General features: G+C 44.1%; 1 protein-coding gene across 1 annotated transcript in view; it reads right to left on the reverse strand.

Annotated features, from left to right (window-relative positions):
* Window positions 1-760: 760 nt before the first annotated feature.
* The window catches only part of LOC124622941 (ankyrin repeat and SAM domain-containing protein 1A-like), a 145,779-nt gene continuing 119,904 nt past the window's right edge, over window positions 761-26,635 (reverse strand). Inside the window, exons 6-9 of the mRNA XM_047148731.1 lie at window positions 23,585-23,839; window positions 17,365-17,523; window positions 6,471-6,608; window positions 761-1,165 (exon numbers count right to left, since the gene is read on the reverse strand). Coding sequence (XP_047004687.1) covers window positions 761-1,165; window positions 6,471-6,608; window positions 17,365-17,523; window positions 23,585-23,839 — 957 coding nt within the window. The remainder of the gene's footprint in view (window positions 1,166-6,470; window positions 6,609-17,364; window positions 17,524-23,584; window positions 23,840-26,635) is intronic.

The following is a 26,635-nucleotide window of genomic DNA, read 5'->3' on the forward strand; positions in this document are numbered from 1 at the left end:
AGCGTAGAATAATATCACAACGGATGCTCAAGTTTAACAGCAGCTCCATTAATCGAGGTCAGTCGTTTCGGTGACGAAGTTGACCGCATTATTTCTTTCTTTGATTATGGAAAAGAAATAACATTACTCAGTTATATCACATAGATAAATTGTACGTGATGTACTCGGAATTTCGGTAGAATTGGATTTCCTACTTGTTTCACAGTCCCTGTGCGTCGTTGAGGTTTTTGCATTTCAAAATTTCGCCCACATTTTTACGTCACTGGTATCGTTTATATCCTGAGTTAAATACTACAAAATGGGGCTCATATGGATACAAAGTAAGACTGGTAGAACATCGATATCTTCTCTGAAGACATGTAGCTTTCGTTGTGAATGCGGCACCGACGATTTCGGCTTTTTTTTAGACGCATTGGATACGGGCGTTTCTACAATCCCCAGTAAACACTCAAAATCGTACAGGGTTCGTCAGGAATGTAAACTTTTGTGACACACTGAAGCTGGATATTTCTGGAACACAGCACATACTCTGATATGCACCAGTCTAACGCGAAGGAACCATTGCCAGATTACAGCGCGAATTGCACGTCGAGCAGTAACAGCAAGTAGATGTCGCAAGCGAAGTGAGGCCGTGACTCGCTGGCGGCTGGTAGCGTCAGCAGGCCCTCAGCTGAGCGGCGGCGGGGGCGGCGCCGGGGGCAGCCGTCCGGAGTGGTCGACGCCGCCTCCGGCGGACGGCGCGCCGACGCTGCAGACGGGGCTACAGCTCCTCGGCCAGGGCTTCGGGGGCGGGAGAGGTCGCGCCGGGGGTGGAAGCGGCGGCGGGGGCGGCGTGGGGCGACGCGCCCACCTTGATGTCGTTGGCCGAGTGAGAACGCGAGTGGCCTTGAGGCGGAGGCTGCACCGCCAACGACGCCGGCGGCTGCGACGCCGACTGCGACCGGGTGTGCCCGTTGTTGTTGTTATTGTTATTATTGTTGTTGTTGTTAGAATTGACACCGGCACTGTTGTGGTGATGCTGCTGCAGGTGCGGCTGCTGCTTGTGGTGGTGGTGGTGCGGGTGGTGGTGGTGGTTGTGCTGCGGAGTCAGCTGGTCGCGCAGCGCCATCTGGTAGGCCACCTCGAACGCCTGGCCCAGCGTCAGGATCACCTCCGTCGCCTGGTCCTGCGGGCAGCCACACTCCCATTAGACAACACTGCCCCATATTACCACTCGCCCCGGTTGCACAGCTACTTGTACTTTCACAATGCTTTTTGTTCAAGTAACAAGAAAATGGGCACATCAGTCAGATCGTCAATCAGCATCTACTTTTCAAGGAACAGCTTAGACAAGAGGCTCTGAGCCTGTCTACCATGCTCCCCAGGGTACCTGCAGCTATAATACAGGGTCAGTATACAAAATATTAGACAACTTCCGCAACAGTAATGGGTGCAGAATGTAAGAAGAAAAATATATTGACCTTTTCCCATCTGGACAAATGTTTGTATGGTTTGAATGAAAGCCTTCTTGTCGATATTTATGCAGAACATTCCGGTTTCCAGCAGTTATTCAATTTCTTCCTCTGCTGGATAGTAATTGAGGCTTCTTTATTGATTGTACTTATTATTTCAGCTTATTTCTTTTGAACTGTAGTGGAGCCTGTGTACTCTGAAACTTCATTTTGTGTAAATCTGCATTAGCTAGACCGGTTCGATTTGTGAATTTTCCGATTAGATGTCGGTTGGTGTGTCAATTCAGTGTTCTGTGCAGACTAAGATATAGGTCATGCGCGTCAAGGCGTACTCAAAATGTTAATCACATTTGTGTTTGATAACAAGCAGTCAAAATGGTGTTTTTACTGACACTGATCATTTGTCGCCCGGCTGTTACAGAGTAGGATCAGTCCTTACTCAGCTTTCTTCCAGCAAAACGAAAAGCTGGAGCGTAAGAGTCGAGAAGAAGAGGATCGTGTGAGCTACATCGAGTTTATTTAGACTACATCGTCTTCTAGGAACGAGGGAAAATACCTGTTGTCTTTCCAGTATATAAAAAGGAGCAACGAACACCGAGAGTAACGCGTATGCTTCCTTCGTAGGCAAAAATGTTTTATCTGTAAGATTAAAAACGTAAAAAAGTGTTAGGTATGCAATATTTGCAGAACCACCACTGATGATGTTTTGTCACTAAAGGTGAAACACTTATGGTGTAACGCTATCCACTACGCTTAAGACCTGGAAATGAAATACAAATAATATTTTTACATAACAGCTGCTACTGAAGATGACCATAGAAATAAATATATCATATATTTTATTTCGATGCTGTGCTGAAAAATATTCAGGCTTAATGTTTTCAGTAATGAGGGATCAATAATCCGCTCTGGCCTTAAATGTGATTCACTGCCTAAAGGAGTTGTCATCATATGCACAGTGCAACTACTTAATTTCATTTAAGTCTTGTCAAAATATACTCGAGTATATTTCTTAAGTTGGGGAATGTTATTCGAAATTTACCCTCCTGCCTAAGTTGCCTTTGAGCTATGATCTACTGTATTGCGGAGTCTTACTGATGTCAGTGTATCATCGGAAGGTGAGTGACTGACATAAAATGTCTGCTGTGTTACTGCTAGGCATTAACGAACGTATTATCACACTACGCATCGTACACATTGTTTATGCGCTCTATATGAGCATAGACAACACGGTTGAATATGCTAAGATAACAATGCCCATAGTGACCTTATTGTCGGTGGGACGTTAAACACAAAACTTCCTTCCCTCGGACATAGTTCCAGTCAATCTACGCGAGCAGCGATCGCAAGGCATTGAAGAGGATGGCTCTCTAAATGCTTCCGGTGACGTGTAGATTGTATGACACTACCTTGTCTCGCTGTCGTCAGGAGAAAGGAGACGCTACACTCTGCTTGGCAAATGTCTCGAGTCCGCATACTTATTAGTGCTCGTGTTATATCAACGCTCAGAATACACGGTTTGGAAAGAGCTTTATATTATTCTATGATTATGGGTGCTAGCTCCTGGCTGCGTTCTTGTCACAAACGGTTCACACGAAGAAATAATTCTTTGTTTGCACTATTGTTAGCAAACTGTATTTTATTTGATTTCTATTTCTTTTGAATTTTCTTTGTGTGATTATTCGAAATGTGCTAGTTTAAAAGGGATATCTCACTTGGAAATTAATAAGAACATGCCTGCAAAATTGTAAATGATTGTATGAAAAGGACACGAAAAACAAGAAACTGATTCCGAACGGAAAAAATAGTTAATTCAAGTTCAGGGTGAATTTGTAATCTAGTTTCTTTGTGAAAGGTCTTTGAAAGACTTTATAGTCACCTTTTTATTGTTAAAATAATGTTATGTGAAATCTATGATTACAGTTTCAGCCTTGAGCCATTTTCTGGTGAACGCTGGGAAATCACAAACGTTATATACTCAGCCAATGGAGATGGAAGATGCGATGATGCCTTGTACAAATGTGTGATGTTTTCAGATTTTGCCATATGATAAAGCACGAAGTATAATGGTAGCGGTCAAGAGGTGATAACGGGGTCTTTTAGAAAGGTTTATAACAGTGTGATTCATACACAAGAAAATTTAAAAGATTCGTTTTCAAAGGACATGTTTTTTATCTACAGCTTATTATCTGTAACATACAGGGTGGCGCACGAAATGTGTTACCATTTTGTTTTTGAATATAAACTTTACTGTCAATACAATCTGAAAGAAACATATACTACAATGAAGAGCCGTCCATGGAGATTTGTTCTAACTTAGCACATACTCAATATGTCCACCATTTCTTTTCCTAACTTCCTTCAAACGAACACTGAAGTTAGTGATTATTCTACGGCACGTGTCTTCCGTAATTTCACTGCACGATCGAAGAATAAGTCTTCTGAGCTTCATTAAATCTTTCGGGAAATTTTTTTCCTTTAGGTACCCTCAAAGAAAAAGTCACATGGATTGAGGTCTGGATTATTGGGAGCCAATTTTGTCCGTCATTGAAGTGACCTGGAAAGTTGAGTGAAATGATCCGCATGTCGAAATGCTCGTGTAAAAAACTCCAACACAGTGTTTGCAGTATGTGGCCTTGCTCCATCTTGCGTGTGGAAGGGCAAGGCAGTAGCAAGAAGCTGTGAAATGAAGCTATTGCGAAGCATGCTCAAATAACGCTCGCTGTTCACAGTTTCTTCAAAGAAAAAGGGTCCAATAAGTCCGTGGCTGGAAACTACTGCCCTCGATGTAATCCTCGGAGCATAATGTTGTCGTTCATAAAGCACTTGCGGGTTTTCAGTGACCCAAAAGCGTACATTTTGTTTGTTAACCAGACCGTCTAAATGAAAATGCGCCTCGGCTGAAAACCAAACGTTGTTGAGAGTTTATTCCCTTTCCTCCGCCCACTGAGCAAACAGTAGTCTCTGCTGCCTGTGTTCTTCAGTGAGTTTCTGTGCACAGGTCATCGTGTATCGGTACATATGGAGGTCACTTTTAAGAACGCGTTGAACGGAGCATCTGGATATTCCCAGTTGCACTGCTGCCTTTCTACACGATTTCCCAGGACTTCTCTCTACAGCAACTCGTACCGCTTCAGTTTTCTCCGGCGAACAAACAGGCTTAAGCCGTCGGCACACGGACCGTGGTGTCGAACGTCGACGTTGAGCATGCTAAGTTCAACGTGCTGCTGAACGCTCAGAAACGATGCGACTTGTGCATACGGTACGTGGGCCCCAACGTGGTACACGCGATCGCAACGCATTCCGGCGGCAGTTGCGGGAAGTTTCTAGTTTGTAAATCACACTGTTTACTAAACGGGCGCGAGTTAAATTCCCACATTAACTCTATTAAAACGCACATTTCCTCCATTGTCCATGAAAAGGAAATTACCATCTCCAATCAATAAGGGCACAGGCTTATTAAAGTACCTTTACAAATAGTGCGATACAGATTTGCAATACTTCACTTAAGATAAACATTATTTCATCATTCCCAAATTTTAATAAAACTCTAAGGTCAGTATTACTTGATCACTGTTCCTACCCAGTAACAGAATCTTTGCAACACGTGAATTATGAAGCGTAAAAGAAAACGGTGCAAAATAGCTTTACACAAGTAGCGCAAGGAGTCCTGTACATCAAGCCAAGCGAACACCCAAAGAAAGGTGAACTTACATTTAAATAACATCAAAAATTATAGGATATACTTATATTAAACTGATAATAAAGTAACAAAACCTAATAAAAACGCAAAAGTTAGGAAAAAAAATTACTTGCTGGCGAGTTGCGAACCACCGCCCGAACATAAAAATTTCATTAACCAACGACGCTATTTACTACGCTAAACCAACAATCTAATGACAACTGTCATTTCCCTACTTTAGCACTTGGTGAAAGCTTTAATCGGAACTAAATGAAATTTAATTATAGCAAATTGTACCAAGAAAATTGCGTTTTGGGTGCATCATCAGTATATTGCTGCCTTCAAATAGCATAGTCTCATAATACGCAAGTTACAATAATTTTTTTGCCACGACTATGATGTTTCTCATTATTTTCTTGCAGCGGATCACACAGTTAGTAACGGGTTTTCCAGTGATTCTCAGTTTGCTGGTGCTCAGAAACGACATATATACGTGTAGGCTTGAAATAAATGTCAATATGGCGCCTCACAACTTTGTGCTGAAGGGAGATGGCGTGACCGTGACGTGGGTGGCGTCGTGCCATCTCATTGGTCAACGCTCAGACGCACGCTCAGACTATCTGACAGGCTAGATATTGCTCTGCACGTTCGGAAAGACTCCCGAACGTGCTCTTCCACGCTATGACGTTAGAAACTCGGCACGCTCAACGCTCAAATGCACGGTCCGTGTGCCGACGGCTTTAGGTCGAGGTCGCTTCGCTTCCAATACTGCGCCTTCCTGTACAAATTTATCGTACAACCTGTGGATGGTCTTCTTGCAAGGGACCCATCGTATGTTGAACTGTTGTCGAAAACGCCTCTGAGGCACAACAAGGCTTTTCGTTTCATGAAAAAGTAACACAATTGCTGATCGTTGCTGTGTCGTCAGTCTTCCATTGTCCGCCATTGCTGCTTACTAGTCTCCTAGCGGCAGTATCGTGAATTACACGTCATTTCGTAACTCATTTGTTTTTCCAAGCTCTGCTGGTACTGCTGTAGAGATCCCAGCGGGGTATCTAATGTGCGTCGTAAATTATGAAAGAAAGAATTGGTAACACATTTCGTGCGCCACACTGTAGCTTAAAAGACCTGGGAAAAGCAAATGACCAAACACGCCAGATGCCTTATAGAGTTTGCCCTCGGTTTTTCACCTTTACATTACAAAGTGGTGAGGTGTTTCACACTTGAGACAACACTATCCGCCGGCAAACTTAGCGGACTGGGAAATGCCCTGTAAGCGTTGCTGATGCCACTAAGACCTCGCCCAGGGAGGTCGTGCGCTCGGAGCGTGTACTCACCATGGTGTCGACGCAGAAGACGTGGCAGAAGTGGCTGGAGCTGCCGTGGTCCTTGGTGATGTAGGCGAAGTGCGTCATGTCGTCCGCGTCCTGGCAGGCGCAGTGGATGTTGCGAATCTCGTGCTCGCAGACCAGCTCCTGCCAACACGACATGGCATAATGCTTCATAGCCGCGCATGGGAAGGCGACAAGCTCTAGATTACTCACATGGGAGCAGTTGTGGCATGTCGTTCATTTCAGTGTTTGAAATCCCGTTTCCAGTTCGTATATATCCTCCGCCCTTGACTTATACGGACCACACTGAGAAGTCACATACTAGTTTTAACATCAGAACCTTCGTATACTATTCGACAAGACTGATCATATGAAGAGCATATTTATATTGCACGTCGTTCGACGACACAGAGTCCTGAATGGTGCGAAAAGTGGCAGTTGACTCTAAATAACGAAAAGTGTGAGGTCATCCACATGAGTACTAAAAGGAACTCGTTAAACTTCGGTTACACGATGAATCAGTCTAATCTAAAAGCCGTAAATTCGACTAAATACCTACGTATTACAATTACGAACAACTTAAATTGGAAAGAACACATAGAATATGTTGTGGGGAAGGCTAATCAAAGGCTGCGTTTTATTGGCAGGTCACTTAGAAAATGTAAGAGCCTACACTACGCTTGTCCGTCCTCTTTTAGAATACTGCTGCGCGATGTGGGATCCTTACCAGGTAAGACTGACGGAGTACATCGAAAAAGTTCAAAGAAAGGCAGCACGTTTTGTATTATCGTGAAATATGGGAGAGAGTGTCACAGAAATGATACGGGATTTCGGCTGGAAATCATTAGAAGAAAGGCGTTTTTCGTTGCGACGATATCTTCTGACGAAATTCCAATCACCAACTTTCACCTCCGAATGCGAAAATATTTTGTTGACACCGAACTACATAGGGCGGAACGATCACCACGATAAAATCAGGGAAATCAGAGCTCGTACGGAAAGAAAGATATAGGCGTTCAGTCTTTCCGCGCGCTATACGAGATTGGAATAATAGAGAATTGTGAAGGTGGTTCGATGAACCATCTGCCAGGCACTTAAATGTGATTTGCAGAGTATCCATGTAGATGTAGATATAGATGTAGATGTAGATGTAGAATATGTTCCTCCAACTACTTTGGAGGAACTAATATGGACACTGCTTACGACGAGCGTGTGACAGAGAGAAATCTTCAGACATAAAAGTAATTTCGTGCGTACCCCAAGGGATTGTCATAAAACTATTACTTTTCACAATAAAGGAGGAGACTTAGAAAAGTGAGTTACATAATATCATGGCAGGCAGGGCTAGTAACTTTGATTGCATGTTGCACTACACTGCCGCCCGGGGTAGCCGAGCGGTTTTAGGCGCTACAGTCTGGAACCGCGTGACCGCTCCGGTCGCAGGTTCGAATCCTGCCTCGGGCATGGATGTGTGTGATGTCCTTAGGTTAGTTAGGTTTAAGTAGTTCTAAGTTCTAGGGGACTGATGACCTCAGAAGTTTAAGTCCCATAGTGCTCAGAGCCATCTGAACCATTTTTTTGCACTACACTTCAAAGTGACAGAGACTTTATTTTTCAACATACTCAAGAAGTCTCAGAGTGAACAGTGGACGGATGTTCAATTCTTCGACGACAGAAACCAGCTCCCTGGTTAAGTAGAGACCCGAGAACCGCTACGTGAACGTACTTATCGTTGGAAACATTCCTTCCCCTGGGATAGTTGTGAATCAGTTCTACGGACATTGGCGCCATTGCGGCGTGGGTCAAATGGTCGGCACCATATCACTACGGCTGGATGTGACGTTGCACATGGTTCATGTGCCTACAGAATTTCAAGGTGAATCTGTGTGCAGTTTAGACGTATTACCGACAAGACTAGTACGGTCCCGCGTACTTCAACTCTGGAGTATCTTTCTAGCTGCTGCACTATTCACTCGCTCCCTCTCACACAGCTGTGTACCGCAGCAGAACTATTTATATAACAGGTACTGAGACTGCGCCACATGGTTGCGCAGTGCTCTTGGGGTAGACGATACATACAACTTACTCTGTGAAATCTATAAAAAGGGACCCTTTGAGTGGGAGGTCTCAAAACGCCAATTATGTTTACGGCATCCGACACCCATCATACTGATTACCATGCAACCGCAATATTGGCTGCTTATAGCAACAGGGCGCGTGGCTGGAGGTATACGATGGTGAGCGCAGCATGAGACTACGGAACTGCTCAGTCGACGAGTAACTCACTTGCCGATTGACATTTCGTCAGAAAGGAACCCAAGGAATTTCGCAGAGTGAGAAGAAAGTGATAGATGAAACATTAGCGTTTCTGCAAGATGAGTCAGCGGAATATGTGGTGTCGCATACGCCCGACTGTGCGGACAATGTACATGAGAAACACAATACGACGATACGTGCTTAGCAAGTGTTAGTGATACTGAAACGGGTGTCGAGCAATGTAGTTCATCATCCTTGTCGGACAGTGAGACGCAAATGCCGTCTCCAGTGAAACGTAGTACGGGGTTCAAATGGTTCATATGGCTCTGAGCACTATGGGACTTAACATCTATGGTCATCAGTCCCCTAGAACTTAGAACTACTTAAACCTAACTAACCTAAGGACATCACACAACACCCAGTCATCACGAGGCAGAGAAAATCCCTGACCCCGCCGGGAATCGAACCCGGGAATCCGGGCGTGGGAAGCGAGGTAGTACGGGGCAACCGTTGTCTAAGCAGCAGGTCTAAACGTAATTATGCACATGGAAGATCATCCGCAGAATAGTAAAAGGTGTACAATTTTGCTTCCACCGTTTGTCAATAGGTGGCGACAAAAGTAGCGGTCGAAAGAAACAGATCGCACACGTCAGGCAGTTAGCTTGGACCTCGGCCAACATAACCTGATTCAAACATTAGTCGATTTGTGTCTGCATCATAAATTTGTTCCTGATTGAAAGTGTGAGTTTACGAGCCTAATTCTCGTGTTACCGTTTTGTTTCAATGTGAAGAAAACAGCGGATGAGTCTCATCGACCGCTCTCAACCACGTATGGTAAGGACGCTATTAGTGAAAGAACGTGTCGTGAGTGGTTTCAACGCTTCAAGAACGGTGATTTTAACGTCGTAGACAGCCATAGTGGTGGAAGAGAGAATGTTTTCGAAAATACAGAATTGGAGACATTGCTGAGTGAAGACTCGCGTCAGACTCAACAAGAATTGACACGATTAGTGTGAGTGACACAGCAAGCCATTTCAAAACGTCTCAAGGCTATGGGCATGTTTCAGAAAGAAGGAACTTGGGTCCCGTGTGAGCTGAAACCAAGAGACTTTGAATAGCGTGTGTGTGTGTGTGTGTGTGTGTGTGTGTGTGTGTGTGTGTGTGTGTGTGTGTGTGTACAGTTGCTTCAGAGGCAAAAACGGAAGGGATTTCTGAATCGCATTGTGACCGGGGACGAAAAATGGGTTTATTACGATAACCCTAAACGCAAAAAATTATGGGGATATCGCGGCCATGCTTCCACATCGACGGTCAAACTGAATATTCACGGCTCTAAGATCATGCTCTGGATTTGGTGGGACCAGCTTGGCGTCGTGTACTATGAGGTGTTAAAACAAAGTGAAACAATTAGAGGTGCTCGTTATCGAACGCAATTAATGCGTCTGAGCAGAGCATTAATAGACAAACGGCCGCAATACAGCGAGAGGCACGACGTTGCAAAAGAGGTCAAAAACGTACTTGCAAACGTTAAAATGGGAAGACCTACCCCACCCGCCGTATTCACCAGATTTGTTCCCTCTGACTATCACCTCTTTAGATCAATGGCGCATGGCCTGGCTGACCAACATTTCCGATCTCATGAAGAAGTCACAGATGGGTTCGATTCGTGGATCGCTTCAAAAGATGAACAATTTTTTCGACGGGGGATTCGTACACTGCCCTAAATATGGGAGAAGGCAGTGGCCAGCGATGAAAACTACTTTGAATGACACATGTGTAACCAATTTGTTTCATTAAAGCTTCAAATGTTGGGGAAAAACGGCGGAAGCAAAGTTGCACACCTTGTAGAAAAAAATTTTGAACAGATTTTAAGTAAGTCCGCTGCTATATGACCATGCAGTGCACAAGAAAAAGGAGCAATTGTTACGAGAACGCGTTTGAAGGATGCTCGATCCACTAAAAATAGTGTTGTATACAGTGTAATTGGGCAAAAATGTGGAAAGAACTCCAGATTATCGACTCTTGGTGTAGGAACTTTCAGTTGCCCATCAACATAGACAAATGTAACGTATTGCTCATAGATGAGCAGAAACACCCATGATTTTATGATCAAACGCTTATAGGAAAACCACTGAAGTTGTCATATGCATTAAATATCTGGAAGGAAGTCTACGGACCGATTTAAAAAGGAACGACCAAATAAAACTGATCACTGGCAAAGCAGATGCCAGAATGACATTCATTGGAACAATCATCTAGTAGTATAGTGTGCCCACGAAGAAAGCAGCTACAAAACCCTCGTTCGACTAATACTGGAATATTGCTTGTCAGTTTTGGATCAGTACCAGATATGATTAAAAGAAGAAACAGAGAAAATCCAAATCAGAGCTACACGTTTCGCCACAGATTCATTTAGTAAGCACGAAAGCATCAGGAAGATGCTCATCCAACTCCAGTGGCAGACACTGCTAGACAGGCATTCTCCACCACAGTGGGTTTACTGTTTAAGTTCCGAGATCGTTCGTTTTTGGAAAAGTACTTCGTACTCGTGAAAAAACTATGAAGGTTATATTGGAGGTTTACCAACAGTCGTTCTGCCCGCTGTGGTCTATCCACGGCTGGAATAGGAAAGTGCCGGCCTAGGTGGCCGAGCGGTTCTAGGCGCTTCAGTCCAGAACCGCGCGACTACTACGGTCGCAGGTTCGAATCCTGCCTCGGGCTTGGATGTGTGTGATGTTAGTTAGGTTTAAGTAGTTCTAAGTCTAGGGGACTGATGACCTCAGAAGTTAAGTCCCATAGTGTTCAGAGCCATTTGAACCATTTTGAACAGAAGAACGGGAAACGCATTACCATTACATAACACACCCCTCTGGAGTAGCAGCAAGGTGACCTCTGAGCGTATAATCTGTCAGTGGATGGATCACCACCAAGATTTCCACATGCTCTCACTCCATAAGACACTGTGGAGTGGTTTGGAATTATACTCACGGCGTTTATGCAAAGTCTAGTGTTCAAGAACTGTAGGCCAACACCACTCATCGCCTTTTCTGGTCAAATACTGGTGAAAATTTCTTCCTCCACCAGGTTTAGAACCTGTTATCTCTGATTTGAGCGCTATTGTGCAAGCATGCGTTGACGACTGCTGCTATATTTTTTATTTTAATTTTTTGGGTCCCTTGAACTGTTTGCTCGCCAATTTTGCTTCCAACAGTTTCGGCACTGGAATGCACTTCCAGTGTTCAGAGGTTTTCTACGGAAAAAAAAAAAGGAAATGGGAGGAAGATACAGGATGAATTATAGCCTTCTAACACTGAAGTAAAAAAGTTTCTTAACTCCTGAAGGAATATTACTGCGAAACGTACCCCTTCTGTTATGAAAACTTCTTGTAAATAAAAATCTAGTGGAGAGTTAAAATTCTCATGAAAATGGATATTCAAATTCCTTGAAAGACTAAAATCTTCCAGACATTTTGTACGAATTCTACATGATAACAAACTTTTGAAACGAAAATTGCGCTTGAAACTTAAAGTCTGGAGGAACAGTGAATTTGTCTGAAGCTACAGTGTGCTTCAACCCCGAGACTGTTCTTAAAACTTCTCTTCTTGGCGCTACTATTCTTGAAAAAGATGTCTTCCTCCACACTAAAACTTCGTCATGAACTCTCAGGGTTTCCTGTATATTGGAGAAAAGCATTTCCTAATAACAAAGATTCTACAACGTACATTCATCTTGAAACCAAGAGTATGTGTGAAGAGGTAGAAAGCTCTTCAACTGAAACTTTCTTTGGCTCCCTGTCTGTGCGTTCGCTAAAGCAAACTTGCCAGAGTCCACGTCGTTAACTCTCTTCTTGTAAAACAAATTCTTCCATCCGAAAAGATTCAGATCGCATAACTATTACCCAGATTATTAACTAGAGTTTCGTTAACTACAAGGGGCAATGAAATGGAAACGATAAATATGGAGAAAAATAAGTAAACTGTTAGTTATTTCATAAGCAATCACCGGATTGCGGCTGTGTGCTTCCCTCATTTATACGACTCCAAACTAAGGAGCGAGCAGGTGATTCCCGACGTTGTGTGTCCCACTACGTCACAACAAGCAACTACAGGATCTTTCCCCAAGTTATAACGAGCCTCCGAAGCGTCCCTCGTGGATCACTGGCAATGCATTGCGCAGACGTACCCGAGGCTGTTTATTTTCCGCAAAGTGCATTAACACTACTTGGAATACAGATATGAGTTTCTAATAACACTAACGCAAGAAAAGAATTGGACTGATAAATGTGTAAGTACTTTCTCTTTCCTTTCTACCATTCACCCCCTCCCCTCCCCAGAACACAATTTATCCATTAATACGGCTGCACTCAGATGTGGCGTATACATTTAATATTTATTCTAAATCCACTTCTTTCAACAGTAAACACAAATTTTAAACCATTAAATCACTATTGCGATTTTTCCATTCCCTAGAACGCGGAAAGTGATAGCCCCAGAGATAAAATGAATAGGACTTGCAGCAAATTTAATGTCACTTAATTTTGTGCTGGGAAATATAGTCTCTAGAAGCCACAGTTTTAAGAAACAAGATGGCCGCACGGGGTAGCCGTGCGGTCTAAGGCGTCTTGTCGCAGTTCGCGCAGCTCCCCCCCGTCGGAGGTTCGAGTCCCTCCCTTGGGCATGGATGTGTGTTGTCCTTAGCGTAAGTTAGATTAAGTAGTGCGTAAGCCTAAGGGACCGATGACCTCAGCAGTTTGGGCCCATAATCCTTACCACAAATTTCCGGATTTAAGAAACAAAACTGATCTTTTAACGCCTCCCCCCCCCCCTCACCCCACACTGAAGCTCACACCCCACAAACGAGGATTTTTAGTACGTTGTTTATGACACTCCATCCTGCCACTGTACAAAAATTTGCAACAATACGATTTTCGCCATGAATTTTCCTTCGTTGACTTAACAGATTACGACATTTCGACAACGGAAGAAGCTTGTACCATCGATCTAATGCACTATGTGATTAAAAGTATCCAGACACGTGGCTGGAAATGACTTACAAGTTCGTGGCGCCCTCCATCGGTAATGATGGAATTCAATATAGTGTTGGTCCACCCTTAGCCTTGATGACAGCTTCCACTCTCGCAGGCATACGTCCAATCAGGAACTCGAAGGTTTCTTGGGGAATGGCAGCCCATTCTTCACAGAGTGCTGCACTGAGGAGAGGTATGATGTCGGTTCCAAAACATCCCAAAGGTGTTCTTTAGGATTCAGGTCAGGACTCTGTGCAGGTCGGTCCATTATAGGGAAGTTATTGTCGTGTAGCCGCTCCACCACAGGCAGTGCATTATGAACAGGTGCTCGATAGTGTTGAAAGATGCAATCGCCATGCCCGAATTGCTCTTCAACAGTAGGGAGCAAGAAGTTGCTTAAATCATCATTGTAGACTTGTGCTGTGATAGTGCCACGCAAAACAAGGAATGCAAGCCCCCTCCATCAAAAACACGACCACACCATAACACACCGACTCCGAATTTTACTGCTGGCACTACACACGCTGGCAGATGACGTTCACCAGGCATTCGCCATGCCCACACCATGCCATCGGATAGCCACACTGTGTACCGTGATTCGTCACTCCACACAACGTTTTTCCACTGTTCAATCGTACAATGTTTACGCTCCTTACACCAAGCGAGGAGTCGTTTGGCATTTACCGGAATGATGTGTGGCTTATGAGCAGTCGCTCGACCATGAAATCCAAGTTTTCTCACCTCCCGCCTAACTGCCATAGTACTTGCAGTGGATCCTGATGCATTTTGGAATTCCTGAGTGATGGTCTGGATAGATGTCTGCCTTTTACACATTACGACCCTCTTCAACTGTCGGCGGTCACTGTTAGTCAACAGACGAGGTCGGCCTGTACGCTTTTGTGCTATACGCCTCCCTTCACGTTTCCACTTCACTATCACACCGGAAACAGCGGACGTAGGGATGCTGTGCAGCTGGTCCCGGCAGAGGTTCGAGTCTTCCCTTGGGCATGGGTGTGTGTGTTTGTCCTTAGGATAATTTAGGTTAAGTAGAGTGTAAGCTTTTGGACTGATGACCTTAGCAGTTAAGTCCCATAAGATTTCCCACACATTTTGAACCTAGGGATGTTTATTAGTGTGTAAATCTCGGGTACAGACGTATGACGCAAGTGACACCCAATCGAAGTCCGTGAGTTCCGCGGAGCGCTCCATTCTGCTCTCTCACGATGTCTAATGACTACTGAGGTCGCTGATATGGAGTACCTGGCAGTAGGTGGCAGCACAATGCACCCAATATGAAAAACGTATGTTTTTGGGGGTGTCCGGATACTTTTGATCACATAGGGTATCTCGGTCAACAGCTGGTATCAAAACGTTCATCTCGTTAAGGCCTAGCAGTTTCGCGAACAAGAATTTCCATTATTGTGATACGTAACTGTCAAAAAGGCTTCCTGTGAACCAAATACTAAATATAGAACATCTAGAAAATAGAAGACGCCACGAAAGCGATTTTGTAAACGTCTCTATGGTAGCGCCTGAGTGTTGTCGGAGATTTATAGATGGCTATTCTTCCTCCTGCAGCCGTAAGTGCTTCACAGTTGATAGATGGCGACAACGCTGCTAGTTGCTTTCTGAAGAAGACTCTAAAATAAAACAAGCTGAATAAATGATCTAATGTTTTGTCATATTTTTTATATAAAAATAAGAAACAAAACAGATTGGAGAAACTTTTGATATAATTTTGAATGCTGCTCGAAATAATGTACAGGAAATGAGGTGCCAACTGAAAATTAAAAGTTAAATGTTTAGAATTTGTGGAGTTTAAAGAGTAGTCTGGTGGATTATGTGGGCCACGCACTTTGCTGTTGCATGGCCTTGAGATATTTGTATCATCTGTGCATGGAGGTGCAAAAAGTTCCAACAATCTTTCAGACTCAAATATGGTTCAATATAGAAGCCTTCAAATATTAGGAAAGAGAATGCATGTGGCGCGAGAAGTGATTTCTCCCGTACAAGTGCTATCATGATCATTGTTCTTCTTCACTCTCTTTTCCCGATAAAGTAGTACATCATTTTTGGGCACCTTTCAAAGGCACATCAGTTGTTCCTTTATTCTATTTCATTTCTTACTTTTGGATAAATGATTTCACTAAATATTTACCATCCTTTCTGACAGACAGAGTGTAGAGGAGGGAGACGCCAGCAAGCAGTGCTTGAGTAAGGTTTACGTAATAGTGCAGTCCATAAGATTTGATATTTTGTGATTATAATGGTACTCGTACAATTTGCGGAGGAATGGGATAAGTAGAATTTTTTACAGTAATAAGTTATTTTGCGTAAACTGTAGTCGTGGATACCAGATATTTCCAGACTCTAGTCGTTGCCATAAGAATTCCATCAATATTAGGCCAAAAATAGTTCCAAAAGGTAGACAATATGGCGTTTCTGGTTTATGTAAATAGTATGAGACGTAAAGCTACTATGAAACCACATGTGCACCATATTCTCAACTGCAAGGCATGTGACAAGGCAAGGCCCGACCATTTTATTTCTGAGTTAGAATTGTAACGGAAGAGACAGACAATTTAAAAAGTATTTTTTTCGGGTGGGGGACGGGGGGGGGCGAGTGGGGAAGGGGGGGGGACATTACAGTAACAATTTGTTGTCAATAGTTCTACTTTCTTTTTCAAGTACCTTATAATATTCGAGGCGCATTTGTATTGGTTTTTGGCTCAGTTGTAAATGCTGACATTCAGTTTTAGTGGGAAAGCTACATTTAAGATAACAGTGGAGTACAGTGTTACATCCTAGACAGAAATACCTCCTAAATTGCCACTAAATGTTCCAGTGCAATTACGAAGTCTTAACAATAATTTGACAGGTTTACACACGGAACATTTATAAAAGATTTCAGTTTAAGTAAAAGCAGTCCTCAAAATACAAACTGTATTAATATTTGCGGGTTCGTAGTCAGACACTATGACAGCCATTCAAGGTTATAGTAAGCAGTATAAAAGGCACGATTTGTCACTCATAATAGGAGACGACAATGATTACGAAATTTTGAAGTAAGAAAGGAATAAACAAGGATGAGTGATTGCTAGTTTAGCTTCTGTTGTCCACTATCTTATTTTTTGCTAATTGGAACCCTGATCTGGGATCGTAATTTCCAGGTATTTATAATTCCGGAATGCGCCAATAGTATTTCCATCTCTGATACTGTCATATTGTTACTACCCAAAGAAAGATCTTTGGTTTTAGAAAAAATTATTATCAGTACGGCGTTAAGTGTGTGTTTCTAAGATTTTCTTCATCGTGTATTCAATATCATAGTCATCTAAAGCTAACATTATTTGATCATCAGCGAATTGTAAACTTGATAGATAATCCTCGTCTATGTTAGGCCCATTCCTCCATACTTTTCATCCATTCTTTAACAACTTCGTTCAGAAAAATTTTAACCGAACAGGTGCCATAGGGCCTTGTCTAAGGCCTCTGGTTGGCCGTTTGGTAATCCTCCTATAAAATTGATTCTCTATGGACAGAACAGGTCGTCACACCACCCTGTCCAACACAGGAGAAGTTCTAGGGCTGGCCCGCAGCCGTTGTGAGGCGCCGTACCTTGGTGACGGTGTTGAGGAACTTGACGCCGCGGTACGAGATGCACAGCGCAATGTCGGGCGTGGTACGAGACTCCCGTGGCGTCTTCTTCAGCTTCTGGATGGACTTCTTGGTCGACTCGGTGCCACGCAATTCCTTAACCAGCGTCGAACCCAGGTACTGCAAGAAAAATCAAGCAGGAGCTCTCAGCTGCTGTTGCAAGTGTTAGAAACTTCCAAATTTTTTGTATTTATACGCGTAATGGTATTGATATTCGTAATAATATTTGTAAATCGGCACATGTTTATTCCTGGGGTACGGCAGACATTATTTATTTTACTAAATCATGTAATCTTTCCTGATAAAATTTCTAAACCAAAAAATTATGTTTTATAGCAGGTTTCAGGGTCACCTCAATGTCGTGCCTAAACATCTCCGAGTACGTATTTGTAGCAACCAGTCACTTTTTAGGCATTTACATTTATTTTGCTCTCCTAGACTGGTGTTTTCACGTTTATATAAGAAGGGTTAAAAATCAGATGTACGGTACACTAACTAAAGCAAATAAGATTAGTGACGTTTGCTCTCTATAAAAACATATACTATTGCTACCTTGCGAATAATACGAGGGGGAGTTGGAAAATGAGTTTCCCCTGTCGACTGTGGTCAGAGTTGTGTGTGAATGGAAAAACAAGAGAATGAGACATTAAAGGTAAGACATATCTTTATTTTTCTACGTAATTTCCAAGTACATTGAGACATTTATCATACCACTTTATAAGCTTTAAAAAGCCTTCCAGGAAAAAATCAGGGCGTTGCATACGGAAGAAGCGTTGAGCGGCGTGTCTGACGTCAGCATTGCCGCCAAAGCGCCTTCCGCCGAGAGTCTTCTTCAAAGCAGGAAACAGATGGAAGTCACTTGGTGCGAGATCCGGACTGTAAGGCGGACGGTGTAGGCGCAGAATGCCAGATCTGAGACAGCCAGGCCGCTTTTTCGAATCACCTCTTTCAATTTCGTCAGGGTGGCACAGTACCACGCAGCATTGATGGTTGCATCCTCCAGAAAGTTCAGCAGCAAAACTCCTTTGGCGTCCCAGAAAACGGTGAGCAGCACTTTACCTGCAGATGGGGCGCTTTTGAACTTCTTTCGGACAGGTGACGTCAGATGTTTCCACTACATGGATGCAGCCTTCGATTCGGGAGTGTAATGGTGGACCCACGTTTTATCACTCGTCATAATCCGAAACAGAAGGTCATTGCCAGATTCATGGTAACGCACGAACTGTTCCAGACTGAACGCCTTGCGTTGTTCCACGTGTGTCGGGGTCAGTTGGCGGGGCACCCACGTGCTGACACCTCCCTGCATCGAAGAATGTCGTGGATGATCTTGTGAGCTCGCTCATGTCCGATTCCAAGCTCTGCCGCTACTCCATGGATGGTGATACGCCTGTTCGCTTTAATCATGTCATCCACCTTCCTGACATTTGCGTCTGTAGTTCCGCGCGGGATTAGCCCAGCCGTCTAAGGTGCTGTAGTCATGGACTGTGCGGCTGGTCCCGGCGGAGGTTCGAGTCCTCCCTCGGGTATGGGTGTGTGTGTTTGTCCTTAGGATAATTTAGGTTACGTAGTGTGTAAGCTTTTAGGGACTGATGACCTTAGCAGTTAAGTCCCATAAGATTTCACACACATTTGAACATTTTTTTGCATCTGCAGTGGCCGTGCGCGTCCGTCCAGGTCTCGGTATGTCCTTGAACTTGCTGACGTCCATCACTGAATTGCTGGCACCATCTCCGCACCATTTGCTCCGACATAACACCTGACCCATACGCCTCAACAACGTGGTTATGAATTTCGGTGCCTGATACTCCACGTGCCCATTCATAGTGGATAACAGCTCTCACTTTCGCCTATGACCACGACTCCAAAACGCACCTTTTCTCCATAGCTCGGGGAAAAGACTGAGCGGCTGGCCTCCGCTTTGCGCAGGCACAGCGACAGCGCCATCTGCTTGATCGCAGTCGACCTCTACCCAATGGTGTATCGGTGTCTTGCACGTGCGCATTCACCTGCCGTGTCGTCTTCCACCCACATCACACAACTCTTCCCACAGTCAACAGGGGAAACTTACTTTTCCGACTCCCCCTCTTATCAAATTTTGAAGAAGAAAACGTGAAAAATGACTTGACAACCCTTTCCACTCCGTAGAAGAATTTCTCAATACGTAATGATATGGAGAGTGTTTGTGTTTTAGGAGAGACAAAAACTGAACATCTTTAAGTATAAAACACTGAATGTTTGTTTTAAAAAATACCCTACGACGAATCGTGTAAATGGTCGGCCATTACCATATTTCTCTCTGACAAAAGGTACTATAATTGTGAATCTGACTCATTCTACATCATGGCGATAGGTCGCAATTGTGACAGAGAGGACATCCAAATAAATGTCTATTCTTGTCACTTCTTATCACTGTGTATGTGGATATAGCACAACCCCTCCAAGGAAAGAAAATGGGGCCAGTATATACTGAAGCTACTAATTGATGGGACGTGGCACTAAATTTCACGACCATTATCCACACATACAAGAGCCTCATTTTTCTCAGTTATCATCCCTGTTAACGTTCTTTGGACCTAGTCCCCTTTCATTTGTTATTACTCTCTTCATACAATTTGATGAGATGCACTTTGTCTCGCTTTCTATGTCCGACTACCTTCTCTCACCCACATCACGTATCTGCTAATAAAATCTTCACACCTCCTCAAACGCCTGCCACACTTGCTCTGTGCACTCCACTCCTATCATGTAACAGGTGTCTGTCCTCGAGCACCCCAGTCCGCTGACTCGTCTGTAACATCAAATTCTACCTTCTTTGCGCCTCCAAACACTCCACATCCTTTTCCAGGGAAATTTAATCTCCTTTCTCTCCCAGACCGTGAAATTATCCCTGAAATCTGCTACTTCTGTCACGTCAATGACAGCCTACGTCGTTCTAATATCCGACATGAAGGATCCAACTCATCTTCTTCCTGTTTAATTATTATGTTATTCATTTTTCGACGTCCGTGTCCCATCGATTAGATCTTTCTCACGCGCACGTAGCACACGTTTTATGTTTAGTATTCTTTCAGTTAACATATTGTTAACCTTCAGTTACCAGATGCCTTTACCAAGATAAGAACCATCAATTTTAGAACTATGCTCATCGTCATACCCACAAAAAATTTGGTATTACTGGTTCACAATGTAAATATTTGTCGTGACAAGCAACAGGTTGTCAGCTCTCCGCCAACGCATTCCACCTATAAGTTCTGCGTGAAGTGCACGCGAAGTAGCACCAGAACATGCAATAACGAAACGGAATTTAATACAATGGCTACGTAAACCCATCACAATCGTTGTGTAGTGCCACACAACGTGGCACTACACAAAACTGGCGCTAATGGCATAGGCACATAGGGAACACACACGACACATATCTGTAAGTCCACGGTATTGGTGATAAGTTGAGAAAACCGTCCCGAAACACGTGTGCTACAAAACGCCACAGTTTCCTGCGTATGTACCCCGAAATCAATATGGGATATGATCACCATGCACACGTACGCAGGCCGCACAACGGGTTCGCATACTCCGAATTAGGTGGTCGAGCAACTGCAGGTGTATAGGCTCCCATTCTTGCACCAGTGCCTGTCGGAGCTCCTAAAGTGTCGGAGGGGTTTGAAGACGTGCAGCGATACGTCGACCGAGAGCATCCCAGACATGCCCCGATAGGGTTGTGGTCTGGAGAGCATGCAGGCCACTCCATTCGCCTGATATCTTCTGTTTCAAGGTACTCCTCCACGATGGCAGCTCGGTGGGGCCGTGCGTTATCATCCATCAAGAGGAAGGTGGGACCCACTGCAGCCCTGAAAAGGCGGACATACTAGTGCAAAATGACGTCCCGATACACCTGACCTGTAACAGTTTCTCTGTCAAAGACATACAGGGGTGTACGTGCAACCGCGCGACCGCTACGGTCGCAGGTTCGAATCCTGCCTCGGGCATGGATGTGTGTGATGTCCCTAGGTTAGTTAGGTTAAAGTAGTTCTAGGGGACTGATGACCTCAGATGTTAAGTCCCATAGTGCTCAGAGCCATTTTTTTGTGTATGTGCACCAATGATAATCCCACCCCACACCATCAAACCACAACCCCCATTCAGGCCCTTTCAAGGACCTTAAGGGGTTAGTATCCGGTTACTGGTTCACGCCAGATGAAAACCCGGCGAGAATCACTGTTCAGACTATATCTGGACTCGTCCATGAACATAACATGGGACCACTGTTCCAATGATCATATTCTTTGTTCTTGAGACCACGTTTTACGGGCTCTCCTGTGACCAGGGGTCAGTGGAATGCATCTTGCAGGTCTCTGGGCAAATAAACCATGTCTTTTAGTCGTTCAAATGGCTCGAATGGCTCTGAGGACTATGGGACTTAACCTCTGAGGTCATCAGTCCCCAAGAACTTAGAACTACTTAAACCTAACTAACCTAAGGACATCATACACATCCATGCCCGAGGCAGGATTCGAACCTGCGACCGTAGCGGTCGCGCGGTTTCAGACTGTAGCGCCTAGAACCGCTCGGCCACCGCGGCCGGCTGTTCAGTCGTCTGTAGACTGTGTGTCTGGAGACAATTGTTCCAGTGGCTGCGGTAAGGTCCCGAGCAAGGCTACCTGCAGTACTCCGTGGCCGTCTGCAGGCACTGATGGTGAGATATCGGTCTTCTTGTGGTGTTGTACACTGTGGGCGTCCCGTAATGTAGCGCCTGGACACGTTTCCTGTCTGCTGGAATCGCTGCCATAATCTTGAGATCACACTTTGTGGCACATGGAGGGCCCGTGCTCCGACCTGCTGTTTTTGACCAGCCTCCAGTCACCGTAGTATTCTACCCCTCATAACGTCATCAATATGTGATCTTTGAGCCATTTTCAACACATAGTCACCATTAGCACGTTTTTATTTATTTATTTATTTATTCTTCTGTGGGACCAAATTAAGGAGAAGTCTCCATGGTCATGGAACGAGTTAATACATGAAATTATAACACGATAGTAGAAACAGATAAAATGAAGTAATAGAAACGTATTCTTGCGACAATTCGTAAGTTTAAATAAAGAAAATCAACAATGTAACACTGGAAATTGTTTAATTTTTCAGCTCTTCCAGGAGTTCCTCGACAGAATAGAAGGAGTGAGCCATGAGGAAACTCTTCAGTTTGGACTTAAAAAGTGTTTGGGCTACTGCTAAGATTTTTGAGTTCTTGTTGTAGCTTATTGAAAACGGATGCAGCAGAATAGTGCACTCCTTTCTGCACAAGAGTCAAGGAAGTGCATTCCACATGCAGATTTGATTTCTGCCTAGTATTAACTGAGTGAAAGCTGCTAACTCTTGGGAATAAGCTAATATTGCTAACAACAAACGACATTAAAGGAAATATATACTGTGAGGGCAATGTCAGAATTCCCAGACTATTGAATAGGGGTCGACAAGAGGTTCTCGAACTTACACCACATATAGCTCTAACAGGCCGGTTTTGAGCCAAAAATACCCTTTTTGAATCAGAAGAATTACCCGAAAAAATAATACCATATGAACTGTCACTTATTTCAGATACTGTTCAAATGGTAAGTAAAGCAGCATTTAGTTTCTGAAAAAGATCCTGAACATGGGCTTTCCACAACAGTTTACTATCTATCCGAACCCCTAGGAACTTGAACTGTTCCGTCTCGCTTATAATATGCCAATTCTGCCTGATCAAAATATCGGTTCTTGTTGAATTGTGAGTTAGAAACTGTAAAAACTGAGTCTTACTGTGATTTAGCATCAAATTATTTTGCGTCTGAAAACGTCTGCACACATGAGTACTGCACCGTACTCTGACATGCACCAACACACCTCTGCGTATGTGGACTGCTGCCAGCGCCACCATGCGACGACCGCAGGTCAACTGCACCGCACGGTCATACCCTGAGGTGATTTAAACCCTACAACCGCCCACCAGAGCGTTGTTTCGCCATCTATCAGCGTTATCCTCAATTTACGAGCATGAGTGTATTTGATGTGTGAATGTATAAATAGCATTCTCAGTGGAACAAGACTTCCGGAATGCAGACTGTGATATGCAGTAACTAACAGTTCAGTGGTACACCCTGGCTTCGTCCTATCCGGCCGGGACTACAGCCGGCCGGAGACTCACGTTGGCGACGTAGGTGACGGCGCCGGAGACGAGCGCGTGCGGCCGGTGGCGCCAGCGCGTGGTGAGCGCCGAGGGCACGCCGACCAGCAGCTGCGCCGGCTCGCGGATGCTCAGGTCGGACGGCGGCTGCGGCGCCGGCCGCGCCTTGCGGGGGCGGCCCAGCGTGCCGCACGGCGGCGCGGGGGCGGAGGCGGAGGCGGCCGACGCCGGCAGCTTCTCGCGGATCTCGTCCTTCAGCTGCTGGATGTTGCTCTTCTGCGGACAGAAGCGGGGGCGGCGTTAGCGGCCACGCGACCAGGTCACTTAATCAACAAGTAGGTGCGCTACCAGTAAGTATACAAGGGAAAAAACGACCGGTTAACAACGGTAGCAGTATTTGAGTACTGAATAACCGGTATTTTTCGGTATTTGTTTGGTCTCAGTTATAACAGGTGTTTTTATTTTCTTAGTAAAATTGAAGTGATATCAGGTGTTCCCCAGGGAAGCATCCTGGGACCTCTGCTGTTCCTGATCTATATAAATGACCTGGGTGACAATCTGAGCAGTTCTCTCACGTTGTTCGCAGATGATGCTGTAATTTACCGTCTAGTAAGGTCATCCGAAGACCAGTATCAGCTGCAAAGCGATTTAGAAAAGATTGCTGTAAGGTGTGGCAGGTGGCAGTTGACGCTAAATAACGAAAAGTGTGACGTGATCTACATGAGTTCCAAAAGAAATCCGTTGCAATTCGATTACTCGATAAATAGTACAATTCTCAACGCTGTCAATTCAACTAAGTACCTGGGTGTAAAAATTACGATCAACTTCAGTTGGAAAGACCACATAGATAATATTTGGGGAAGGCGAGCCAAAGGTTGCGTTTCATTGGCAGGACATTTAGAAGATGCAACAAATCCACTAAAGAGACAGCTTACACTACACTCGTCCGTCCTCTGTAAGAATGTTGCTGCGCGGTGTGGGATCCTTACCAGGTGGGATTGACGGAGGACATCGAAAGGGTGCAAAAAAAGGGCAACTCGTTTTGTATTATCACGTAATAGGGGAGAGAATGTGACAGATGTGATACGCGAGTTGGGATGTAAGTCATTAAAGCAAAGACGTTTTTCGTCGCGGCGAGATCTATTTACGAATGCGAAAATATTTTGTTGAGCCCAACCTACATAGGTAGGAATGATCATCAAAATAAAATAAGAGAAATCAGAGCTCGAACAGAAAGGTTTAGCTGCTCGTTTTTCCCGCGCTGTTCGGGAGTGAAATGGTAGAGAGATAGTATGATTGTGGTTCGATGAACCCTCTGCCAAGCACTTAAATGTGAATTGCAGAGTAATCTTGTAGATGTAGATGTAGTAATAACTAGGGTAATGGAATGTACTCGAATTAAGTCGGGCGATGCTGACGGAATTAGATTAGGAAATGAGACACTTAAAGTAGTAAAGCAGTTTTGCTATTTGGGGAGCAAAATAACTGATGATAGTCGAAGTAGAAAGGATATAAAATGTAGAAAGCGTTTCTGAAGAAGAGAAATTTGTTAACATCGAGTATAGATTTAAGTGTCAGGAAGTCGTTTCTGAAAGTATTTGTATGGAATGTAGCCATGTTTGGAAGTGAAACATGGACGATAAATAGTTTGGACAAGAAGAGAATAGAAGCTTTCGAAACGTGGTGCTACAGAAGAATGCTGAAGATTAGATGGGTAGATCACATAACTAATGAGGCGGTATTGAATAGAATTGGGAAGAAGAGGAGTTTGTGGCACAACTTGACTAGAAGAAGGGATCGGTTGGTAGGACATGATCTGGGGCATCAAGGGATCACCAATTTAGTATTGGAGGGCAGCGTGGAGGGTAAAAATCATAGAGGGAGACCAAGAGATGAATACACTAAGCAGATTCAGAGGGATATAGGCTGCAGTACGTACTGGGAGATGAAGCAGCTTGCACAGGATAGAGTCGCATGGAGAGCTGCATCAAACCAGTCTCAGGACTGAAGACCACAACAACAACAACAACAACAACAACTAGGCTAAAAACCAAAATATATATTAACTATAACAGTAGTGCTAAAATTTTTCGTTTTTAAATGAGCGTCTTTAAAGAGTTCGTAAAATTTCCATTTCTTTCAAAAAATGGTTCAAATGGCTCTGAGCACTATGGGACTTAACTTCTGAGGTCATCAGTCTCCTAGAACTTAAAACTACTTAAACCTAACTAACCTAAGGACATCACACACATCCATGCTCGAGGCAGGATTCGAACCTGCGACCGTAGCGGTCGCGCGGTTCCAGACTGTAGCGCCTAGAACCGCTTGGCCACACCGGCTGGCTCCATTTCTTTGAAATATTGCTTTCTTACAGCAAATGGGAAAAGCTATCAATGCTATTTTAATAACAATGCCGACAGAAACGAGCGACAAACACATGGCATGAGGATCAGTACAGCATTGCTGAGACCTTTTCGGTTATTGAACTTTGCCATAGCTTTGTTTGGTGAGTTCCTAGAACTGATGGAATTGCTGATGTTCTATGCATGGAGTTTCTCCTTAGTATATTAATCAGATAAATTATATGTTCCAGAGACATATCAAGTCTCAAATTTATCTATGATGATGAATAGAGACCGAAGCAGCGAATTAAAATTTGTACCAACGCTAGGATTCGAACACGGGTGTGCTGTTCACTAAGCACACGCGCTGACCAGTGCGCCACACTGGGAGTGCAACTATCCCAGCTGAATGAATTACCGTAGTACGTCTTCCTTTCCTCCATAACACAAACTCAGACCTCAGCCCATCTTGATGCTCCCCATCTTAACTCATATTTGCATAGCAGAAGCTCTCCAACATTGGAGTACCACCTCAGCACTGAACGAAATGTGGATAATCTTGCCTTTACCTCAGGTGTCGGTGATACATTAAACAGATAAATTCCATCTGACAGAGACAAAAAGGGGGTGCTTGGGATCGAGTTCCTGATTTCTGTGACTGCTCTTTTGGGGATGTCAGATGCCACTGATGCCATAATTTGAAAATGTAGGTACCAGTAATTGGTCGTAG

This window comes from Schistocerca americana, chromosome 7, assembly GCF_021461395.2.
Source record: "Schistocerca americana isolate TAMUIC-IGC-003095 chromosome 7, iqSchAmer2.1, whole genome shotgun sequence".
In the NCBI taxonomy this organism is placed as follows: domain Eukaryota; kingdom Metazoa; phylum Arthropoda; class Insecta; order Orthoptera; family Acrididae; genus Schistocerca; species Schistocerca americana.